Source organism: Eleutherodactylus coqui, chromosome 6 (assembly GCF_035609145.1).
Source record: "Eleutherodactylus coqui strain aEleCoq1 chromosome 6, aEleCoq1.hap1, whole genome shotgun sequence".
Taxonomy (NCBI): domain Eukaryota; kingdom Metazoa; phylum Chordata; class Amphibia; order Anura; family Eleutherodactylidae; genus Eleutherodactylus; species Eleutherodactylus coqui.
In genome coordinates, this window is record NC_089842.1 from 229,726,827 (window position 1) to 229,751,452 (window position 24,626).

General features: G+C 48.2%; 1 protein-coding gene across 1 annotated transcript in view; it reads left to right on the forward strand.

The window, feature by feature from the left end:
• The first annotated feature begins 4,619 nt into the window (after nt 1–4,619).
• Nucleotides 4,620–24,626, forward strand: part of MINDY1 (MINDY lysine 48 deubiquitinase 1) — a 31,390-nt gene continuing 11,383 nt past the window's right edge. The window contains exons 1-6 of the mRNA XM_066609068.1: nt 4,620–4,778; nt 10,070–11,158; nt 12,603–12,660; nt 18,701–18,765; nt 20,624–20,782; nt 22,317–22,419. Of these exons, the coding sequence (XP_066465165.1) occupies nt 10,523–11,158; nt 12,603–12,660; nt 18,701–18,765; nt 20,624–20,782; nt 22,317–22,419 (1,021 nt within the window). The 5' untranslated portion in view covers nt 4,620–4,778; nt 10,070–10,522. The remainder of the gene's footprint in view (nt 4,779–10,069; nt 11,159–12,602; nt 12,661–18,700; nt 18,766–20,623; nt 20,783–22,316; nt 22,420–24,626) is intronic.

Genomic DNA, 24,626 nt, shown 5'->3' on the forward strand with positions numbered 1-24,626 from the left:
ACTTCCAGTGTGATACCACCTGCTACAGCTAACCCCAGTGTGATACTGCCTCCTGTATGTAATCCCAGTGTGATACTGCCCCCTGTATCTAATTCTAGTGTGATACTGCCTCCTGTATGTAATCCCAGTGTGATACTGCCCCTTGTATCTAATTCTAGTGTGATACTGCCTCCTGTATCTAATGCCAGTGTGCTACTGTCTGGTGTATCTAATCCAGTGTGATAATGCTTGGTGTATCTAATCCCAGTGCAATACTGCCCCGTGTATCTAATCCTACTGTGCTACTGCCTGCTGCAGTGAAACCCAGTGTGATACTGCCTGGTGTATCTAATCCAGTGTGATACTGCCTGCTGTATCTAATCCCAGTGTGATACTGCCTTGTGTATCTAATCCCACTGTGCTACTACCTGCTGTATCTCATCTCAGTGTGATATAGCCTCATGTATTTTATCCCAATGTGCTACTGCCTGCTGTATCTAATCCCAGTGTAATACTGCCTTGTGTATCTAATCCCACTGTGCTACTACCTGCTGTATCTCATCTCAGTGGGATACTGCGTGGTGTATCCAATCCAGTGTGATACTGCCTGGTGTATCTAATCCAATGCGATACTGCCTGCTGTATCTAATCCCAGCATGCTATTGCCTGCTGTATCTAATCCCAGTGTGCTACTACCTCATGTATCTAATCCCAGTGTGCTGCCTGCTGCAGTTTATCCCAATGTGATACTGATTGGTGTATCTAATCCATTGTAATACTGCCTGCTGTACCTAATCCCAGTGTGATACTACCTGATAAACCTAATCTAAATGTGATACTACCTGATGTATTTAATCCCAGTGTGATACTGCATCATATAGCTAATCCCAGTGTGATACTGACTTGTGTATCTAATCCCAGTGTGATACTGCATCATATAGCTAATCCTAGTGTGATACTGCCTGCTGTATTTTATTCAGTGTGATAGTAATACTGCCTGTTGTACCTAATCCCAACGTGATACTGCCTGCTGTACCTAATCCTAGTGTAATACCACTTGCTGTACTTTATCCTAATGTGATACCACGTGATGTACCTAATCCTAGTGTGATACTGCCAAATGTATCTAATTCTACTGTGATACTGCTTGATGTACCTAACCCTAGTGTGATACTACCTGATGTCCCTAATCCTAGTATAATACCATTTTCTGTACCTAATCCTAGTGTGATACTGCTTGATGTATCTAATTTTAGTGTGATACTACCTGATGCACCTAATCCCAATGTAATACTACCTGATGTACCTAATCCCAGTGCGATACTGCTTTATGTACCTAATCCCAGTGCAATGCTACTTTATGTACCTAATCCAAGTGTGATACTTCCTCATGTATCTAATCCCAATGTGCTACTACCTGCTGTATCTAATCCCAGTGTGATACTGTTTGATGTACTTAATCCTAGTGTGATACTGCCTCATTTATCTAATCCTAGTGTGATACTGCCTGCTCTACCCAATCCCAGTGTGATACTGATTTATTTATCTAATCCCAGTGTGATACTGCGCCATGTATCTAATCCCAGTGTCACACTGTTTTATGTACTTAATCCCAGTGTCATGTACCTAAACCTAGTATGATACTGCCTGCTGTACCTATTCCCAGTGTGATACATCGTATTGTACCCCATCCCAGTGTGAGATACTGCCTAATGTACATAATCTCTGCGTGATACGGTACTATCTGATGTTTTTAATCCTAATGTGGTGCTGAATCTAATCCAAGTGTAATACTGCCTTCTGTATTTAATCCCAGTGCGATAATGCCTGCTGTATCTAATCCCAGTTATACTGCCTGCTGTATCTAATCCCAGCGTGATACTGCCTCATGCATTTAATACCAGTGTGCTACTGCCTGGTGTATCTAATGCCAGTGTGATACTGCCTACCACAATACCAGAGTAATACCGCCTGATGTATCTAATCCCAGTGTGATACTGCCTGATAACTAATCCCAATGTGATACTGCCTGATAACTAATCCCAGTGTGATACTGCCTGATAACTAATCCCAGTGTGACACTGCCTGTTGTATTTAATCCCAGTGTGATACTGCCTCATGTATCTAATATCAGTGTGATACTGTCTGCTGTATCTAATCCCAGTGTGATACTGCCTGCTGTATCTAATCCCAGTGTGATACTGCCTCATGTATCTAATATCAGTGTGATACTGTCTGCTGTATCTAATCCCAGTGTGATACTGCCTGCTGTATCTAATCCAACTGTAATACTGCCTCATGAATCTAATCCCACTGTGATACTTCTTTATGTATCTAATCCCACTGTGATACTTCTTTATGTACCTAATCCCAGTGTGATACTGTTTGCCGCAACTAATCCCAGTATGATACTGCCTCATGTACCTAATTCCAGTGTGATACTGCCTGCTGTATCTAATCCAAGTGTAATACTGCCTCATGTATCTAATCCCAGTGTGATACTGCCTCATGCATCTAATCCCACTGTGATACTACTTTATGTACCTAATCCTAGAGTGATACTCAGTATCTGAGTACTGTATCTAATACTAGGGTGATACTGAGTGTGGTGTGATACTGTAGTGTGATACAGCCCCATGTATCTAATCCAATGGGCCTGTGTGTTACTGTCTGCTGAGTATTGTATCTAATCCTACCCTTTGTGATACTGTCTGCTGAGCTGTGTATCTAATCCTATCCTGTGTGATACTGTCTGCTGAGCTGTGTATCTAATCCTATCCTGTGTGATACTGTCTGCTGAGCTGTGTATCTAATCCTATCCTGTGATGCTGTCTGCTGAGCTGTGTATCTAATCCTATCCCGTGTGATGCTGTCTGCTGATCTGTGTATCTAATCCTATCCTGTGTGATACTGTCTGCTGAGCTGTGTATCTAATCCTATCCTGTGTGATACTGTCTGCTGAGCTGTGTATCTAACCCTATCCTGTGTGATACTGTCTGCTGAGCTGTGTATCTAATCCTATCCTGTGTGATACTGTCTGCTGAGCCGTGTATCTAATCCTATCCTGTGTGATACTGTCTGCTGAGCAGTGTATCTAATCCTATCCTGTGTGATACTGTCTGCTGAGCCGTGTATCTAATCCTACCCTTTGTGATACTGTCTGCTGAGCTGTGTATCTAATCCTATCCTGTGTGATACTGTCTGCTGAGCTGTGTATCTAATCCTATCCTGTGTGATACTGTCTGCTGAGCAGTGTATCTAATCCTATCCTGTGTGATACTGTCTGCTGAGCTGTGTATCTAATCCTATCCTGTGATGCTGTCTGCTGAGCTGTGTATTTAATCCTATCCCGTGTGATGCTGTCTGCTGATCTGTGTATCTAATCCTATCCTGTGTGATACTGTCTGCTGAGCTGTGTATCTAATCCTATCCTGTGTGATACTGTCTGCTGAGCTGTGTATCTAACCCTATCCTGTGTGATACTGTCTGCTGAGCTGTGTATCTAATCCTATCCTGTGTGATACTGTCTGCTGAGCCGTGTATCTAATCCTATCCTGTGTGATACTGTCTGCTGAGCTGTGTATCTAATCCTATCCTGTGTGATACTGTCTGCTGAGCTGTGTATCTAATCCTATCCTGTGTGATACTGTCTGCTGAGCTGTGTATCTAATCCTATCCTGTGTGATACTGTCTGCTGAGCCGTGTATCTAATCCTATCCTGTGTGATACTGTCTGCTGATCTGTGTATCTAATCCTATCCTGTGTGATACTGTCTGCTGAGCCGTGTATCTAACCCTATCCTGTGTGATACAGTCTGCTGAGCCGTGTATCTAATGTTATCCTGTGTGATACTGCCTGCTGAGCCGTGTATCTAATCCTCTCCTGTGTGATACTGTCTGCTGAGCCCTGTATCTAATCCTCTCCTGTGTGATACTGTCTGCTGATCTGTGTATCTAATCCTATCCTGTGTGATACTGTCTGCTGAGCTGTGTATCTAATCCTATCCTGTGTGATACTGTCTGCTGAGCCGTGTATCTAATCCTATCCTGTGTGATACTGTCTGCTGAGCTGTGTATCTAATCCTATCCTGTGTGATACTGTCTGCTGAGCCGTGTATCTAATCCTATCCTGTGTGATACTGTCTGCTGAGCCGTGTATCTAATCCTATCCTGTGTGATACTGTCTGCTGAGCCGTGTATCTAATCCTATCCTGTGTGATACTGTCTGCTGAGCTGTGTATCTAATCCTATCCTGTGTGATACTGTCTGCTGAGCCATGTATCTAATCCTATCCTGTGTGATACTGTCTGCTGAGCTGTGTATCTAATCCTATCCTGTGTGATACCAGCTGTTGAGCCGTGTATCTAATCCTGTTTTGTGTGATACTATCTGCTCTGCTGTGTAGCTAATCCCATCCTATGCGATACATCCTGCATGCTCCCATGTCAGCCCTCGCTGCCACCAGTGTGGGCACCTGTCATCTCCTATATTGCAGCAGTGTCCTGTGTTTTGTACAGGTGATGTGGGCACTGTGGTTCTCCCTGGCACGGTCCTTGCTGTGCGCCCCCACCCCGCCGCTCCCGGACACATCCGCCTGCCGGCTTCTCCCTCCTGGCCGCTAGAGGCCACTGTAGAGAGCGCCGCTCGCCGGGCTCTTCTGTACGGCGCTGCTGTCGGTGTCCGCCTGTGGAGAACTGTCCCGGAATATAAACAAGAGGCCGGAGGAGCGCCGGGGCCCCCCGAGCACAGGAGCCGCCCAGCCCGGGGCCAGCGGGCACAGGGGCCCCCGTACGTGCACAGGTGGGATATTCCGGGACATGTCAGATACACGACCGTTACCACCGGGCTGATATGGGGAGACCCCGCACGTAGCCGTATCTGCTCTCGTAGCCGCACGATACTTGTCTTTTTTGTTTTTTACATTTTGGCTGCATTTCCATTTATCCCATTCTTTTATATTTTTTATTCCTTTCTGTTATTTTTTTGTTTTCTGCCCTTGTTGTGGGCCCCATCACCTTGTAGCCCGGAGGCGGCTGGGATGGTCCGGGCTCAGTTTATCAGCTTATACCGCTTGGAATTTATACATTTTTTTTTTTTTTTTTTTGTTATTTTCTTGTGGGTGAAACGCCAGAGGTAGTTTTTTTTTCCAGGCTTTCCATTATCCAAAAGTTGGCCTTGGGCTCCTCTCACATCGGCACTGGGGCCAGCTCGGGCGAGACCGCTCTTTGGCGCCGCCGGGCGGGGTCGGCTCGGGCGAGGCCGTTCTCTCGCCCGTTCTCTCGCGCCGGGGTCGGCTCGGGCGAGCCCGTTCTCTCGCGCCGGGGTCGGCTCGGGCGAGCCCGTTCTCTCGCGCCGGGGTCGGCTCGGGCGAGGCCGTTCTCTCGCCCGTTCTCTCGCGCCGGGGTCGGCTCGGGCGAGGCCGTTCTCTCGCGCCGGGGTCGGCTCGGGCGAGGCCGTTCTCTCGCGCCGGGGTCGGCTCGGGCGAGGCCGTTCTCTCGCGCCGGGGTCGGCTCGGGCGAGGCCGTTCTCTCGCGCCGGGGTCGGCTCGGGCGGGGTCAGCTCGGGCGAGGCCGCTCTCTCGCGCCGGGGTCGGCTCGGGCGGGGTCAGCTCGGGCGAGGCCGCTCTCGCGCCGGGGTCGGCTCGGGCGAGGCCGCTCTCGCGCCGGGGTCGGCTCGGGCGAGGCCGCTCTCGCGCCGGGGTCGGCTCGGGCGAGGCCGCTCTCGCGCCGGGGTCGGCTCGGGCGAGGCCGCTCTCGCGCCGGGGTCGGCTCGGGCGAGGCCGGGGTCAGCTTGGGCGGGGTCGGCTCGGGCGAGGCCGCTCTCTCGCTCCGGGGTCGGCTTGGGCGAGGCCGCTCTCTCGCGCCGCGGTCGGCTCGGGGTTTCCCTCCCTGTGATCCGATTTTCAACAAGAGAAACTAAAATAAAACAATTTTTCTCGGATTTTGAAAGACAGAAAGGTCCCCATTTGGTTCCGTTTTGTCAGGTTTCTGCGCTGCTCTCCCGTCCAAAAAAAGAGACCCAACCGAGCGGAAGGGAATTGAAAACTTAGGCCGCCTGCAGACGGCCGGGTCGGATCCGGCTGCGAGAGTTCTTGCAGCGGGACCCGACCCGAGTGTCTGCAGAGAGCAGTCCGGGCACTCACCTCTCCCGCGGCCCCGGCTCTTTCATGCGCAGAGCGGGGCCGGGGAGTGACGTTTCTGTGTGGGGTTTGTTAACGCAATCCTATGGCAGCTTCCAGGGGCGGAAATTCTGCGGGAAATCCCGCCGCAGAATCTCCGCTCGTGTGCAGGCGGCCTTAGTGGTTGTTTTTTTTCTTTACCAGCATTGAAATCAATTGAAAAAAGCCCTGCCTGCAGCCCATGTGACGCTCCCGTAGGCTCCTCTCACACGGGGCGCTCTTTACCGCAACTTTTCGAACACTCCGATTGATTTCAATGTGGCCTTGCAGACTAGTGTTCGAATGCTGCAATCTTTGCGCCCTGTCTGCTTTATTTTTGTGCGTTTTTGCGCTTTTTAATGCATCACAATGACGGGCGTGTTAAATAGGTCAAATGATGTAACATGCGGTCGGGAAAAACGGCCAAAATCGCAGCAAAGCGCTGCGTCTTACTGGCGCCGTCCGTGAGAGCGACCTTGGGGCTCCTTTTTTTGCGCACATATTTACTGTGTTTTTAGTGGGGGAAAAAAGCGTGCCAGAAGGCCTCATTGCGTTAACTTGTAACTGCGCAGTGACTCCGCGCCTCCATACGTATTTACATGATCCCGTGGACTTTAATAGCCTATGTCATTCTGTAATATGCAACACAATCGGACACGCTGCAGGTCCAAATCCCTCACCGCAGCGCCATTTCCGCAGCAGGTGGATATAGTTTTCAGAACCAGGTGAGTAGTAGGCCTCCGCTGTGCAGATCCGTATACACGCGGATTCCATGGCACATCTCAGGCAAGGATCCGCCATTCCCAGCGTGCGGTTCGCGCCTGTATTTACACGACTGACAGTCCCGACTCTCCGCAGGGGTTTGTACGCATAAATAAGCTGCAGATTTACCTGCGCTGAAAAATACACGGACGGGCCCGTTGACTTCCTGCGCAAACACTTACCCTGTTTCCCCGAAAATAAGACACGTCTTATATTAATTTTTGCTCCCAAATATGCGCTACGTCTTATTTTCAGGGGGTGTCTTATTTAGCCGCGGCAAATCCGTCTGTGGCCGCTAATCCCCACATGGGACAGCAAATCTGCCACGCCAAAGCTGGGAGAAGCCGGTGTTGTGGTGTGGATTCACCGGCCACAGAAACGGAAAAGCGTGCAGCCAGGTCGCTTCAAAACAAGCGGCTGAGTGCCGTGGGTTTTGCGCTTTCCCGGCGGAAATCTCGCTGTTTATCGCTGTGGCCAAACTGCGAGATTTCCGCTGGAAATACGCTCTGTGAGAACCTAGCCTTAAAGGGGTTGTCCCGAGGCAGCAAGTGGGTCTGTACACTTCTGCATGGCCATAATAATGCACTTTGTAATGTACATTGTGCATTAATTATGAGCCATGCAGAAGTTATAAAAAGTTTTATACTTACCTGTTCCGTTGCTGGCGTCCTCGTCTCCATGGTGCCGACTAATTTTCGCCCTCCGATGGCCAAATTAGCCGCGCTTGCGCAGTCCGGGTCTTCTGCAGTCTTCTATGGGGCTCCGTGTAGCTCCGTGTAGCTCCGCCCCGTCACGTGCCGATTCCAGCCAATCAGGAGGCTGGAATCGGCAGTGGACCGCACAGAAGAGCTGCGGTCCACGGAGGAAGAGGCCATCTTCAGCGGTGAGTAGAGAAGTCACTGGAGCGCGGGGATTCAGGTAAGCGCTCCGGTGAGCTTTCTTTACCTCCCTGCATCGGGGTTGTCTCGCGCCGAACGGGGGGGGGGTTGAAAAAAAAAAAAACCCGTTTCGGCGCGGGACAACCCCTTTAAGGTTGCCTGACTCATACACAGAGCCATAAAAAATAAGGGCTGTAAAGTAACGTACCTGTCTGCAGACAGAAGTTCCTGTACCACTTGTAAGCAGGGATGGTATTGCAGCTTCCGGCCACCAGGGGGAGCTCATCACAGCACACTCGTACAGCACAGCAGGGACAGGATAACAGCAGACTGTCTGCAGATCTACCTATACATCTGGAGGTAGGAGACAACGGGGATGGCAGCAGGGGACAGGCCTCTTGACTTGCCTGCACACTTTACTATGCCTTACTATCGGGGGGTGCCTTATATTTGGGACTTCTGCAAATTTCGGGGGGTGTCTTATTTTCGGGCAAACACGGTAGCTCTCTGCTGCATATTTGCGCTGATCCATTCACTTCAATGGCCTACTGCACCAAAACACGACACGCTCAGGGTGCTAGTATGCGAGCACTAGTGATTGGCGCAGCTCAGGGGGAACGGGCTGCACTTACAAGTCTGCTCCAGCAGGCGGCTCTAAACCGTGAGCGTCAGCCGCAGTTGTGTAATAAGTGATGCCAACTATTTTAGCGTTTAGGAAGCAAAAATTTTAAGTGGATTTTCATCTCCACTTTTCAAAAGCCATAACTGTCACTTTTCCGTCCCGGCGGCCGTATGAGGGCTTGTTTTTTGCGTGACGAACTGTAGGTTTAAGTGGCACCATTTGTGAGCGCATATAAGGCCGGCTCCGCACAGGCGGATACGTGCTGCGAAATCCACGGTCGCCGTCCGCACCACGAATTAGCGACAAATACCGCCCCTACTTCCTATGGAAATCTGCTTCCTGCATGCGAGCGGAAATCCATTGCGATCTCCGCTCAGAGGAAAAACCGCAGCATGCTCTATTGTCATGTGGGCTCCGCACGGACGGCTTCCATTGAAGTGAATGAAAGCCATCTGACCCACAATCCATCTGCAGTGAAAATTGCAGACAGTTCACGGATTCCGCGTCATCGCCTAGCGCCGGCGCCCGTGAAAAAACACGTCTATACTGTGCATGTGCGACAGTTTTGTTGTTTTTTTGAGCAGGGTGAGAAAACATCAATTCTGCCCCCTTTTTTTTACATGTTTTTTTCTTGCAGGTTGGTACGATTTCGCCGATACCCAAAATATAAATTTTTTTTTTTGTTTTTCTTTTTACACTCACAACAATTTTTTTTTTTTTAATATGATTTTTCTATTGCTGCATCAAGTTCCATAACTTTTTATTATGTTTTCTCACGGCCGAAGCTCTTGCTTTTTGCACGACGAGCGATAGTTTTTATTGGTACCGTTTTGGGGTACATGCGGCTTTTTTGATCACTTTTTTATTGTGTTTTTGGGGGGGTCAAAATGAACAAAATAAGCATTTTGCCTTCGTTTCTTCTGGGCTTTTTTATGTTTTTTGCTGCGCAGGACAAATGTGTTCACTTTATTGTACTGGTGGTTACGGACACAGGATATCAAATATGTAGGATTTTTTTTTTTCATTTTAATTTTTTTATGCAAATCGGGAAAAATGTGCAAAAAAGGGTTTTGGTTTTTTTTGCGTTTTTCTATATCCCTATGGAGGACTTCAACCATAGCAGCTATGATATAATACATTGAAGGACTTCTGTACTGCTGCCTTATTGCTCGGGAGGGGGGGGGGCGATGATGACATCACAAAGGGAGCGCGTGCCCTCTGTAAACCCTTTACATGCTACGATCTACGTAGCTCGCAGCGTGTGGGGGGTTAACAGCGGGGATCCCTGCTCTTACGTATCCATCTATCGGTGACAGCCGACTCCCGCTGTGGGATAGCGAGGGCTCAGCTTCTGATCACGTGCCATTCACATGATGTAAAGGTTAAATACCCCGCAGGCAGGACGTGTTAAGGGGTTAATTGTCAGATCCACGTTGGATTTTGGGGCCTGTTCACACAGCAGAATTCGCTTTAGCCCTTTTCAATGGATACAGTTGCAGCAATAAGCTGTATGAGGCACTTTGGGTCTGTAGAGTTCATACTCTTCCGTAGAAAGGAGTGTTTCTATTCACTGACAGGAAGCAGAAATCTCCAAAAGTGTTGAGAAATGTAACTGCTTCCCGATTGGATGGGACTTCAGTGACTGACTTTTCCTTTTGCCCCCTTTCTGCAGCCCTCCAAGCACTAGAAGTGGTTCATCCTGCCCAGATTACAGAAGCAGACTAACTAGCTCAATATCCTACAGCGCCACCTGCTGGAATCCCGCTGACAGCGCCTGTGATTATTCTCAGAAGCCTTTTCTTAGCTTTTTGTTTTTTTTCCACTTCTTTTTTGTATTCCCCCGGATTCTCACCACGATCTCCTATCAGCAGAATCCGACTTATTTTTAAAGCGTCTGGCGCCATTTTTCGATGCCCTTTTTTTGGGTTCTTTTTATTATTTCTCTGACCCTGTTGGCTGCGATGTCTGACTGTCGCTGATCGCTCGCCCCCGCTGTACGAAACGGCAGTTGGATCCTGACATGGGGCGTTTTTGAGGCGTCTCTAGTCTATTTATACTTTCTGGATCTTTTTTAAGCAAGAATTTGTATTTTTGTATATTTTTGTACTCCGTAGAAGGTCGTCTCATGGAGCCGTCAGCGAGCGAAGTCAACATGGATCAGGGAGAAGACAAAAAGGCCACGCCCACTGCGCCCTTGCAGACGGAAAATTGTGAAGTTCCCGCCGGTGAGGAAATGCAAGACGCAGAATTACAAGTAATGGAAACAGATTCCAATTCTCTGGAGAACTTGGTTTCAGAGGCGACAACTGGGAGGAGTCAAGAGACTTCTGAGGAGGTGGAGGCCTCTGGGTGTAGCGACAGCAGCAGTTGCAGCACCACATCGCGGCCCAGCGACACCCAGTCTGAGGGAGGAGCAGAGGACAGTAACTCTCAGTCCATTCCAGACTCAGGCAAGCCCAGCGAGCTGTCCGCTTCAGCAGAATCCGAGGAGCCTGGAAGTCTTCAAACCTCAGAAGATCGAGAGGGGATGGAGAACCCATCGATGCAGAATCTGCTGGCCTCCAGTGTCAGCGTCAGCCCCTGCGAGGAGGCGCTGGAACCCGGGGCAGCCAAACCAGCAGGGAACGGGGGTGCCGTGGCGGACTATTACTTTGTGAAGTGGATAAACTGGAAGGGAGAGCGGACGCCGGTGATCACCCAGAGCGAGAACGGACCCTGCCCCTTGATCGCCATCATGAATATTCTGTTTTTGCGTTGGAAGGTATGTGAGGATGACAGGAGGGAATCATACTTCATCCAGTAATCCAGAAAGTCTCATAATCTGTCAACTGATCAAATTAATGCCGTAGGAAGGGCATTTTACACCAACCACTTTTTAATTTTTTTTTTAATGGCACCCTGGATTCATTAGGGATACGTAGTGCTAGTACCTAGTGACTCCACCAGCAGAATAGTGAGTGCAGCTCTGGGGTATAATACAGGATGTGACTCAGGATCAGTATAGGATAAGTAATGTATGTACACAGTGACTCCACCAGCAGAATAGTGAGTGCAGCTCTGGAGTATAATACAGGATGTAACTCAGGAGCAGTACAGGATAAGTAATGTATGTACACAGTGACTCCACCAGCAGAATAGTGAGTGCAGCTCTGGAGTATAATACAGGATGTAACTCAGGATCAGTACAGGAGAAGTAATGTATACAGTAACTCCACCAGCAGAATAGTGAGTGCAGCTCTGGGGTATAATACAGGATGTAACTCAGGATCAGTACAGGATAAGTAATGTATGTACACAGTGACTCCACCAGCAGAATAGTGAGTGCAGCTCTGCAGTATAATACAGGATGTAACTCAGGATCAGTACAGGATAAGTAATGTATGTACACAGTGACTCCACCAGCAGAATAGTGAGTGCAGCTCTGAAGTATAATACAGGATGTAACTCAGGATCAGTGCAGGATAAGTAATGTATGTACACAGTGACTCCACCAACAGAATAGTGAGTGCAGCTCTGAAATATGACAGGTTGTAACTCAGGATCAGGATCAGTACAGGATAAGTAATGTACACAGTGACTCCACCAGCAGAATAGTGAGTGCAGCTCTGAAGTTTAATACTGGATGTAAGTCAGGATCAGTAGAGGATAAGTAATGTACGTACACAGTGACTCCACCAGCAGAATAGTGAGCGCAGCTCTGGAGTATAAATATATCTACATATCGCTGTGATGTATGATATTAACTTATTAATAAACTGCATCCTGACTTCTACTAATTGTTGATTTAGTGATGCCCGGTTTACTATATATTGCAGGACATTACACATGTCAGGAATGTAGTTGGGCTCCTTATTAATGAGTCACTGTAAGTGGGTTGCCGAAACTAGGCCTGGCCGGTATGATGCGGCCTGCGGTGTCTATCGGACTGTGTTCTTGTATACAGTATCAACAGACTGCTCCGCCGTGGAAGGATGCCGTACACTGAGCTCGTGTTACCTTGTGGACACTGAACTAGCAGGGGCTGCAGTGATGTGTGAGCACTACCATTAAACCATAAGAATTCTGACCGCAGCTCCAGATGTAACTGGAGTATAAAACTTAATAATGCTGTATGTAAAGTTAACCCAAAGTTGCTGTTTAGAACGGTGTTTGCTACTGGTGTCTTTTAATCACTAAGGGGTCCGCTGTGTCTTTTGTTGTTGCAGGTGAAACTCCCACCTCAGAAGGAGCTGATCACGTCGGAGGAGCTGATGGCCCACCTGGGTAAGAGAAGTTACTAGATGAAGGATTTCATACATGGTTTCTGTAAAGGTGGGTGACCGGCACCCTGATAATGCCAGGATACTCTTCAGTGCAGCTTTATAGGGGTCTGACCACTGGGACCCCCACTGACATTGGGAATGATTTCACAATCCAGCATACATTGTCCTGTTTCTGTAGTGGGGAATGGAACCGCTAGTTACACGTGTGCAGCAGCGCCTCCATTTCTCTCAATGGTGCAGGCAGATAGTCAAGCGCTGTGCTCAGCTCTATCTGTCTGCCCCATTGAAATACATGGAGCGATGCCGCTCAATTAATTTTAATGGGGCAGACAGAGATAGGTATAGGTATTGGTCGTTATAGGTCAATGGGTATAGGTCGTTATTAGAGATGAGCAAGCACTCTCGGATAAGGCAGTTACTCGAGCGAGCATCGCTCTTCTCGAGTAACTGCATTCTCGTCTGAGCAGGCTCGGGGGGGGGGGGGGGGGAGAGTGATCGAGCTCATTTTCCAATTGGATGTGGCAATTGCAAATGTGTTATTACTTTTTTAAACAAGAGAGCAACGGGCACGGGGATGTGTTGTGTGTTTTTCTTCTTCTCATTTTACATTTTTTATATCCTTGTAGGGGACTGGAACCTGTGACGCTATGATCACATTGATGATGTACAATGCAATATCACAGGCAGACTCCTATACTGTTGTTTCGTTCCCGTGACAACCCATTGGTCGCTCAAGATTACACAGGCGAAGGCCGATTGCGTCACAGAGGAAGCACTCTCCCTTGTTTAAACCTTTCATGCTGTGCTCAACACGATCGCAGCATATAAGGAGTTAACAGTGGGGATCAGTGTTCTCACCCATCCCTGCTGTTGCAGCAGGAAGCCACCTGTCAGTCACAGGCGGGTCTCTCTGCGGATGGCGCAGGCTCAGCTTCTGAGCCCATGCCATCCATAGAAAATAGTTGTATGCCCATTTTTGGGAAGCCCTTCCCACCCAGGGTATAAATATAAATATATGCCCCGATGCAGGAAGGGGTTGTTTCATCTCAGCCCGTTATCTCTGATTTGTGGTGGTCTTACTGCTGGGACCCCCTCTGATCCCAAGGGCGGCCTCACACAAGCGTAATTTCATTGTTTACTGCCTGCATAATACGCCGTGAATGGAATCGGTGAAGGAACATTGATTCATTCACACTCGTGTATATACATTGCGTATAATATGCGCAGCATGCTCTATTGTACCGCATATTACACGTGTTAGACCCCTTTTGTTCTCTATGGGTGTGTATGAAAATACTGTACATACGCAATTACACTGTATATGTGTGGCGTTTATACGCATGCTGCTAGGAAACAATACAAGGAAAGTACGAAAAACCTGCAGGACGGCGTACGTGGGATACGCGATCATAATCGAGGAGATCGCAGCACCAGACACCGATAAAACGTTCTTATACACTCGTGTTCACCCTAACTCTGCGGTCTCCATTGGTCCCGTTAAAGTGATTGGGCCACCTCTGGGGACGACATCTCAGAATTGGTGGGGTATCCCAGTGGTCAGACCCCCACCCAGATAGAACAAGCCCTTATCTTCTGCTGACGTGTGGTGAGGGGCTGCTGAGTTCAGGCACTGGGGATCACTTCCTGGGGGTTGTATTTTTTCATCCGATTTTTGGACTGAAAAAATCAAAATCGGATGGAGATGAGGCATATTTTATTTAGGTTTTTAATACTTAAATACAAAAAACTAATGGCGGTATGTCCTATTTTGTTGTGATTTAAGGATGAATTTATAAGAATTTTTAAAAAAAATGTAACCCAGCAACTGCCATTGCCGACGTTCATGTGACGCTACTTTCCTATTGCATGATGGGGTCAGTGGAGCACAGTAGTAGTTTCCAGGGTGCGCTGTGGTCTGGGGAGCGTTTTCTGGGGTGCGCTGGGCACAGGAGTGTGCAGTATTGGGAGGCGAGCGGAGCAGCTGATTTCTAGTCAAAATTGTGCAGAATTTGACGAGTCTTTGATGTGCAAATGCTACAAAATTTAGGCCTCATGCCCACGGGGAAAATCAGGCCCGCTACGGATTCTCCATAGAGAATCTGCAGCGGGTCCCTCCTGCCCCGCGGACATGAGCCATAAAAATAAGAATTAACTCACCTCTCGCCCGCTCCAGATCTCCCCTTAGCCGCGGCTTCATCTTCTCTCCGTTGCGGCCGGATCTTCTTTCTTCGGCCCGGCGGATGCACAGGGCACGTCGGTTGCGTGCCCCGCGCATGCGCCGGCCCGAAGAAAAAAGATCCGGCCGCGACGGAGAGAAGATGAAGCTGCGGCGAAGGGAAGATCCGGAGCAGGTGAGTAAATTCCAATTTTGGTCTCCCGCGGATCCGGACGGCTTCCATAGGCTTCAATAGAAGCCCGCGGGAGACCCGCACGAAAATGGAGCATGGTCCAGATTTTTTCATGCTCCATTTTTAAAAAAATCACTTTTATTGACCATCCGCGGGTATTTATCTACCCGCGGGTGGTCAATGCATCCCTATGGGATGCGGATCCGCGGGCAGAAGAAGAGTTAAAATCCGCTGCGGATTTTAAAGGGGTTGTCCCGCACCGAAACGGGTTTTTTTTTTTTTTTTTTAACCCCCCCCCTGTTCGGCGCGAGACAACCCCGATGCAGGGGTTAAAAAAACAAACCGCTCAGCGCTTACCTGAATCCCGGCGGTCCGGCGTCTTCATACTTACCTGCTGAAGATGGCCGCCGGGGTCTGCTCCCTCCGTGGACCGCAGCTCTTCTGTGCGGTCCATTGCCGATTCCAGCCTCCTGATTGGCTGGAATCGGCATGTGACGGGGCGGAGCTACACGGAGCCGGCATTCTGCACGAGCGGCTCCATTGAAGAGAGCAGAAGACCCGGCCTGCGCAAGCGCGGCTAATTTGGCCATCGGAGGGCGAAAATTAGTCGGCTCCATGGGAATGAGGACGCCAGCAACGGAGCAGGTAAGTAAAAAACTTTTTATAACTTCTGTATGGCTCATAATTAATGCACAATGTACATTACAAAGTGCATTATTATGGCCATACAGAAGTGTATACCCCCACTTGCTGCCGCGGGACAACCCCTTTAATTCTTCTTTTGCCCGTGGACATGAGGCCTTAGTGTTGCAGAGGATCCTCAGCATTTCTGCTGTGTGCGAACACACCCGTAGCACTCCAGGCCGTAGATTTAAATCATGGAGGTTCGGGGTTTGTATGGAGGGATATCGGGGGTCTATCACACTCCATACAATGCGGGTGCCTGACAGACTGCCTCTCAGATCGCAGTATAATGTAATACTGTGCTGTTGCATTATGCTGTCTGAGGTACCAAACCATCGCGGGCTCTTGTCTCCGGGAAGGGGGGGGGGGGGGGGGGTTGGGGGACTCAGATCAGAAAAGTTTATATTTAAAGAAATGAAAAGGTAATAAGTTTTTAAAAAATGTTGTCACCTCGTCTCCAAGAAAAAATGTAACCAAAAGCGATAGTTATACATACTCCAAAATGGTACCAATAGAAACTGCAGGACGTCCTGCAAAAAACGTTCCCCATGTCACTATTACAACAAAAAAATTAAGTTATGGCGGCAGAAAATAAATTTTTTTTCTCTAAAGGTAGTACAGCAAAAAAACATAGAAATTTTTTGGTATCCTAGTTATCGTACGGAGCATAGAATATAGTTGTCATTTTTGTACACCGTGGGGGCATTTTTTTGCTCTTGTTTCATTTCATTCCACTTAGATTTTTTTTTTAAGGTTTCAGTGCATTAACCCCTTAGTGACTGAGCTTTTTTGCTTTTTTTTTTTTTTTTCCCATTTTCGTTTTTTCCTCCCCCTTTTAAATAATCGTAACTCCTTTATTTATCCTTTGACGTCGCTGTATGAGGGCTTGCTTCCTGCAGGACGATTTTTATTTTTCAATGGTGTTATTTAAAGTACCATATAATGTACTGAAAAACTTTTTAAAAATTCTAAGTGGTGAGAAATGGGAAAAACACTACATTCCGCCTCCTTTCGGTGCGTCTTGTTTCTACTTCACACAAACTGCAACAAAAATGACACTATAACTTTATTCTTTGGGTCAGTACGATTACTGCGATGCCAAATTTGTAGTTTTTGCTGTACTACTTACCGTATATACCGGCGTATAAGGCGACGGGGCGTATAAGACGACCCCCCAACTGTCACCTTATACGCCGGTATACAGTGGAGAAAAAAAAAAAAATTTATTACTCACCTCCCACGGCGTTCTGTCGCGCTCCGGCAGGATGTCGCTCGCTCCGGCAGGATGTCGCTCGCTCCTCGTCCCCGGCGCAGCATAGCTTTCTGAATGCGGGGCTTGAAATCCCCGCTTCCAGAAAGCTAATACACACGCCGGCAGCCATGACATCATTGAATGGCTGTGATTGGCTAAAGCACACGTGGCTTCAGCCAATCACACTATTCAATGACATCATTGAATGGGTGTGATTGCTAACACGTGCGCCTTCAGCCAATCACAGCCATTCAATGATGTCATGGCTGCCGGCGTGTGTATTAGCTTTCTGGAAGCGGGGATTTCAAGCCCCGCATTCAGAAAGCTATGCTGCGCCGGGGACGAGGAGCGAGCGACAGCCTACCGGAGCGAGCGACATCCTGCCGGAGCGCGACAGAACGCCGTGGGAGGTGAGTAATAAATTTTTTTTTTTTTACACTTTTTTTTTTTTTTGTATTACCGGCGCATAAGACGACCCCCGACTGCAGAGCAGATTTTTCGGGGTTCAAAAGTCGTCTTATACGCCGGTATATACGGTAGATTTTTTTTTCAAAGATATTTATTTTTAAAATTATTTTCTGTCTCCATCTTTTGCGCACAATAACTTTCCGCCGACATAGTTGTGCGAGGGCTCATTTTGTGCGGTACGTCCTGTAGTTTCCGTTGGTACTGTTTTTGAATACATATGACTTTTTGATCGCTTTTTATTAGATTTTTTTTCTTGGCAACAGGATGACCCAAAAAAGCGCATTTTTGGCGTTATTTATTTATTTTCGGACGACTTCACCGTGTGCGATAAATAATGCATTACATCCACGGGGATGGCTTGATAGGCATTCTGCCATGACAGCCCTGGGGCCTTTCAGAAGGACCTCAACTGCTATGACACCCGGACGGCTCTCTCGATCTCATCGCGGGACCCCTGAAAATCGTTCAGGGGATTTAAATGCCACTGTCAGTTTTGGCAATGGCAATTAAAGGGTAACAGCCCCGATGTTGGGGCTGTTGCCCGCGGGTGTCAGCCCTAAGAAACAGCTGACACCTGCGATGTATAGAGGGATATAGAAGCGCTATCTCCCTCCATACACATCCTGCAATAGCAGGACTTAAAAACACGATAGGGTGGTCACTAAGGGATTAAATAGAATCGTTGAAAAATACAACTTGTCCCACGAACTAACAACCCCGCAGACAGATGGATAAATAAGTTATGATTTTTTTAAAAGTGGGGAGAAGAAAATGAGGGTTTGGGGGGGAAAGGTCCGCGTCCTAAAGGGGTTAAGGGAGACCCCTGTGGCTTGAATAACTGTGCCTCCCCAGCATGATGGACTTTCTGCTGCACCCGCAGCCTGTCTTCCCTGCTGCTGTTTCATGGCCAGAATAAACCTCGCTGCGATGTCCGGCTTCCTGAAACCCGGATGAGAAATGGCTGTGGTAGTAAACACGATCTCCGCTCGCTGCCAAACCGACACCCAACCAAACACCCTGTACAAATCCCAGCTCTGATGTTTGCTTTGTTCCCGACTCCCGTCAGCCTCTTATTGCTCTTAGTGCTCTTAGAGCTGTTAACCTCTTCACTGCCCCAGTACTGCCGACACCCTTTACTGCCTGCTCTTATAAGGGCTGCTAACATAACTAAGTGACCCTTACCCCTCTGCTGACCTACAGATGGTAGCTGGTGGGTCTCTGCTGCTACACATCTGTTTCCTCTATATACAGCATGTAACACACATGTATTTTCTCTCGTTTGCGTCTAGGTGATTGCATTCTGTCGATACAACCGCAGGAAAACTCTGAAGCTCTTCAGCTGAACTTCCAGCAGGTTAGTCACTATCGTTGCTGCTAGGAGTATGCTACAACATTACACTGACCATGAGAGCGCAGAAACCAAAGCATATGGTAGATGCTGGGAGCCATGATGCCAGGAGAACGGCACCTGACTGCTGTGTCCTCTGATTGGCTGCAGCACTCAGGTGGTAGCGGGTAAGCACTGCTGCTTTTTTTTTCTTTCTTTGTTTTAACAGATTTTAAACCATTTTTAAAGAATTGTCTTGCACCCAGACAATCCATTTAAAGGGGTTTAAACTATTTATAGCTTATCCTCAACACAGGCCATAAATAGTGGGTCAGTCACCCAGAACCCCCACCTAACAACTGTTGTCTGAGGCATGCACACATGACAGCTCTGTTCTCTCTGCAGTGGATCAGCTTGGTATTGCAGACCATGTTCCCGTTCATTTCCAGCTGTCTGCTTCCTGCACATATCCGCTCTGTCCTGAGGATAGGCCATCAATCATTTACTAGTAGACAACCCCTTTAAAGTAGCTCTCTGGTGACGGGACAAACGTTTGTCCTGGATCCAGAAGAAGGGAGCTGTATTACATGGTGCCGTTCTTTATGGCTGTACTGCCATGTTTCGGTTTCTGGGACCCCTTTTAATTCCTCCAAGATGGCTGCTGTGCTTCTTGAACTACTTGATGCACATTGAGCACCGATGATGCATCAGTAGTCTAAGACATTACATGCTGCTCACGTGAGAAGCCCAGGCCAATCCGAAAGCGGCATGTAGTGTCTGACTACTGATGCACAGTGTGCATCCAAATAGTGATAAAAGCACCATGGTCATCTTAGAAAAATTTAAATCGGGCGTGTCCACTTCAGTACGGCCATAGAGGAGGGCACCAGGGAGCATCACTCCCTTCTTCCAATCCCTGGACAAAATATTGTCCCTGGGACTGGAGGGTCACTTAGATTCAGTTCTCAGAACTTTTTTTCTCTTCCTTGAGTTGGAGTTAAATAGAAGGAAGTGGAAAAAAGTTGTGTCATTGATTTCCACTTTTGAACAACTATGTAAATTCTATCTCCTTGTTGAATTTAAAGGGGTTCACTGCTTTGGACAATCCCTTTTTGTTAGCAGGGTCCCCAGACAAGCAGATCGCCCTGTTCCTAGTACCTCCAGCACTCAGCAGTAATCTGTTCTCAATTCTCCTGCAGCGCCACCCCAGGAGAAGTGAAGTACTAGACAGTGTAATTTACAGATCCGCTGGGTCCTCCATGCATAGCCCCTCTCTTTGCACTAACAGATAGATGGGACTTCCCTTTTATCATTCCAATTTCTTAGTACAATATCTCTAAAACAAACCTTTCCCTTCAGGATGCACATAAAGCCATCATGTATATATTTATGACCTATCTAGGATATTTTATACTGTCTAATCACAGAGACCACATAACGCTTCCCATCACTCTCATCAGCAGTGTTTCACCTTTCTTGGGAGACACCTGATTGTCTCTTTATAATCTATCACTCCATGTGTCTCCCAAATATAGGCAATGAAGGACGCCATACACATTGGGCTATAGTCATCTGATCCCGCTGATTTTGACAGGGCTGGGAGACTCCCACATGTGTGTGGCATTCTCTGTTTTCCCATGATGAATGATGTTGAGGAGGAAAGAAGCATCAGACATACTGAATGTCAGCAGCTGATCCCTTTGCCCCCTCTAGATGTAAGTTGCCGCTAGAGTTGTTTAAGTGGTTGACAGCCAGACACTAAAGGTGTATAAGATCAGCTTATCCATTATACCCTAGCAGAACACCATAAACGCACCTAGTTTAGTTCTGACCCCTCGCCTCTATGGGTAAACATGTGATGACTGAGTGTCTCTCTCTTTTGCAGAATGTGAACGATGCTATGACTGTGCTGCCTAAGCTTTCCACAGGGCTGGATGTCAACGTGCGATTCACAGGCGTGTCTGACTTCGAGTACACTCCGGAATGCATCGTGTTCGATCTTCTGAATATTCCTTTGTACCACGGCTGGTTGGTGGATCCTCAGGTACCCATTGATTATTAATGATGCGGTTGGTAATAACAGAGCAGTCCTGTTGGAGGCTCCGATCAGCTGACAAACGAGCTCCTGTTCCATTGGCTGACCGGATCTTTTGTGCAGCTATAAAAATCCTCATCCTTGGCAATGCATCTTCCCGTGTAAAGGAGGTATGTGCTGCTGTCAATGATGAAACTGTGGGGGAACGAACAATCATACGAACGGTCGTCCCATCTCCCATGCTGACTGAAGTGGTCTCTGTAAAGATCAGCGCCCGTTACCTCGTTTTACATTCAGCCATATGAAACCACTGTTGGGCCTTGTTCACACAGCGGAATTCACATCAGAAAAAACGGATATGGATTCGCCTCCTGATTCGTAGCTGCGATTTTCTGCCACAGAGATGCACATGTATAGTCTGCATGCAGATTTCCCAACGCAAAATCCGCATCCTGAAGCGATCTATATTAGTGTCCTGCTCACTTTAGTGGGAATGTGCGCTTTAGTCTACATGGTACAGATTTGAAATATGTTTTTGATGTTTTGTTTATTTTCCCAACAACTTCAAATTTGTGCTTGAAGGAAAATAAATCTGTCCCATATAGACTACTGTCCCATATAGACTACAGCGTACATTTGTACTAAAATGAGTGGGATGTCAACTTGCGCTGATTCAATATGAAATTGTCATGGATTCAGGGGTATAATTTGCTGTGTGAACAGGCCTGGCAGGGACGGTTTATCATACTGACTATCTTGATGTGGACTGACTTTAGATTCCCAGAGCTCAGACCTTTTTACACCACCCGTTTTCTCCGCCATTCATATTTGCTTCTTGTCACCTCAGCCAGGATGCCCGTGTGCAGCGGATGGCTGCAGATGTCAGAGGTACTGGTGCATCTTGTCTCCATCGGAACTAGGGGCGGAGTAATGGGTTTGTCCTGCTGGAGCTATACGGAGCCCCCACAGCTTGCGATTGGCTACCTTCAGGGTGGCTGAAGACAGCGCGTAACACCCGGAGGTGGACAGGGACACAGATAGGGGTATCTGCTTCAGGTCTGCCGCTGGACGGCATGACAGGAGCCGGGAGGGCAGAGGATGTTTATCCCGGCGGCAAAACTGACAGCTGGGTTGGAATCTCTCCACTGGGGGTATATGACAGCGGCCCCAAGAGCACAGATGGCAGGCCGCTGTTCCCACAGTGATAGCTCCCTGGGATACCAGCAGCAAATCACAATCTGTGGGCATTCCAGATAGCTCAAGCAGGACAAACCTATTCCTCCACCTCCACTTCTTGTGGAGACAAGATGCACCAGTACCGATGTCTGCTCCTTGGGCCGCACCTCTCGTGCTCCTCGATCACACGTCCTCGTCACTGACATTCGGCTTTGCACTTACAGCGTGTGCCCAGATAGCATGTGAACAATCTTATGTCCAGGAGTTTGCAGCATAAGGATTATAATTCCCGTCACTTTACGGTGGGGGACTGACCTGACTAGGACTGGATTGACCTCTTTTGTTGTTTTTTTTTTTGTACTCACAGAGCTCTGAAGCTGTCCAGGCTGTGGGCAAACTGAGTTATAACCAACTGGTGGAGAAGATTATCACCTGCAAGCACTCGAGTGACCCCAACCTGGTGACTGGAGGTAATGGCTGTTCTGCACTGTGAATGTCACACTTCTGTTTCCATTACTGAGGCTGTTTAAAGGGGCTAGCTCCTGTACATATATCTTTGCAGGTTGGCTGCGGACAATATACATTGCATTTACTAATATATTCCTTTTTTTTGTGTCACCTGCTTGTTAAACTTCTGTACACTCCACATGGTGTTTGTGTCCCAAACATGCCCACTAATGCCGCACGTGACCAGACCCATCTGCTGCCTCCACTGAATAACCTGGTGCACGGTTTAGGGCTCATGTCCACGGGCAAATTATGATTTAAGATCCGCAGCGGATCTCCCGCATGCGGATCCGCATCCCATAGGGATGCATTGACCACCCGCGGGTAGATAAATACCCGCGGATCGTCAATAAAAGGCATTTTAAAAAAAATGGAGCATGGAAAAATCCGGACCATGCTCCATTTTCGTGCGGGTCTCCCGCGGGGACGGCTCCCGCAGGCTTCTATTGAAGCCTATGGAAGCCGTCCGGATCCGCGGGAGACCTAAAATAGGAATTTAAAGTATTTACCATCCGGCGCGGGCGGGGAAGGTCAGCTGTTCCTCACGGCCGCATCTTCCTTGCTTCGGCTCGGCGGATGTGCCCGGCGCATGCGCGCGGCACGTCGGCGACGTGCCGGCGACGTGCCGCCGGCGTCAGGGATTCATCCGCCGGCCGAAAATGAAGATCCGGCCGTGAGGAACAGCTGATCTTCTCCGCCCGCGCCGGATGGTAAATACTTTTAAATTCTTATTTTCAGCGCTCATGTCCGCGGGGCAGGAGGGACCCGCTGCAGATTCTACATGTAGAATCTGCAGCGGATCTGATTTTCCCCGTGGACATGAGGCCTAAGGAGATTAGCGCATACACCATATTGGTTGATAGAGGAGCACATTACTTGACCTGTCAGTCAGCTACCTCCATTGAATAACACGCCGCGCAGCACAATGCATGCACTAATCTCCTGTGCCATGCACTTTCAATGTAGGCAGCTGATGTGACGGTCTGGTCAGGTCATCAGCATGGAAGCACCGTGCAGGGAGTACAAAAGAAGCTCTCAGGACAGCAGACAGATTTGGACTGCTGTGTTCACCTCAGAGTATTGTCTAGACTAGGATACAATTGCAACAAACCCTGAACTGTAAGAAGTATCAGGTCGGTACAAAAGTTTACCCTCTGGATGTAAACATGAATGTTTATACGACGGGCTGCTGATAAGTCTTTGGCTTTACCCAGAAAGAAACGAGATAGGAAGATGAAACTTTCCATTTCTTCCACATCCTCTCCACTGATGCCAACACACTTCTTACATCGGTATTCCAAATTCTGTAAGCCTTGCAAACAAAAGGATTTTGGTTGTGCCTCAAACCAGTCATCCGTAGCAGCCATGGCATAGGAAATGGTGTGAAATTTGGTCCCCTTGAGGTGTTTCTTCAGGTTTGGAAACCGTTGATAGTCGGAGGGAGCTAGATCTGGTGAATAAGGAGGGTGGTCAACCAGCTGGAAGCCTAGCTCCACCAGTTTTGCCGCGGTCGCTTGTGCAGTGTGAGCGGAGGCGTTGTCTTGCAGGAACAAGATTCCTTTGGACAGCTTGCCGCGCCTTTTGGCCTTCAGAGTTGCCTTCAATTGGTCTAAAAGTGTAATGTAATACCTTACATTGATGGTCAACACATTTTGGAGGTAGTCCACTAGCAGCACGCCCTCCTTATCCCAGAACACAGACGCCATCACCTTAGTGGCTGAACTTCTTTGGGCGAGGAGAACCACTGTGCCTCCGCTCTTTTGACTGCTCCTTGGTTTCAGGGTCATACAAATAAATCAAGGTCTCATCCATAGTGACCAGTCGATCCAGGAAGTTCTTATCAGTCCGGAAACGCTGACAAATGGACCGGGAAGTTTTCACTTGCATACTTTTCTGATCTGTTGTCAAACATTTAGGGACCCACTTTGCAGATGGCTTCTTCATGGATAATGACACAAACACGTTCACCAGAAATCCCCATGATGTCTGCTATTCCTTTAGCTGAAATTCGCGGATTCTCCAGTATGAGGTTGTGCACTGCATCGACGATCTCCGGAACAACAACCTCTCTCGGTCGTCCAGGACGCTCCTCATCATTGGTGCTGAAGTGGCCCGTTTTAAATTTGGCAACTCAGTTCCTAACTGTAGAGTATGAAGGTCATTGATCCCC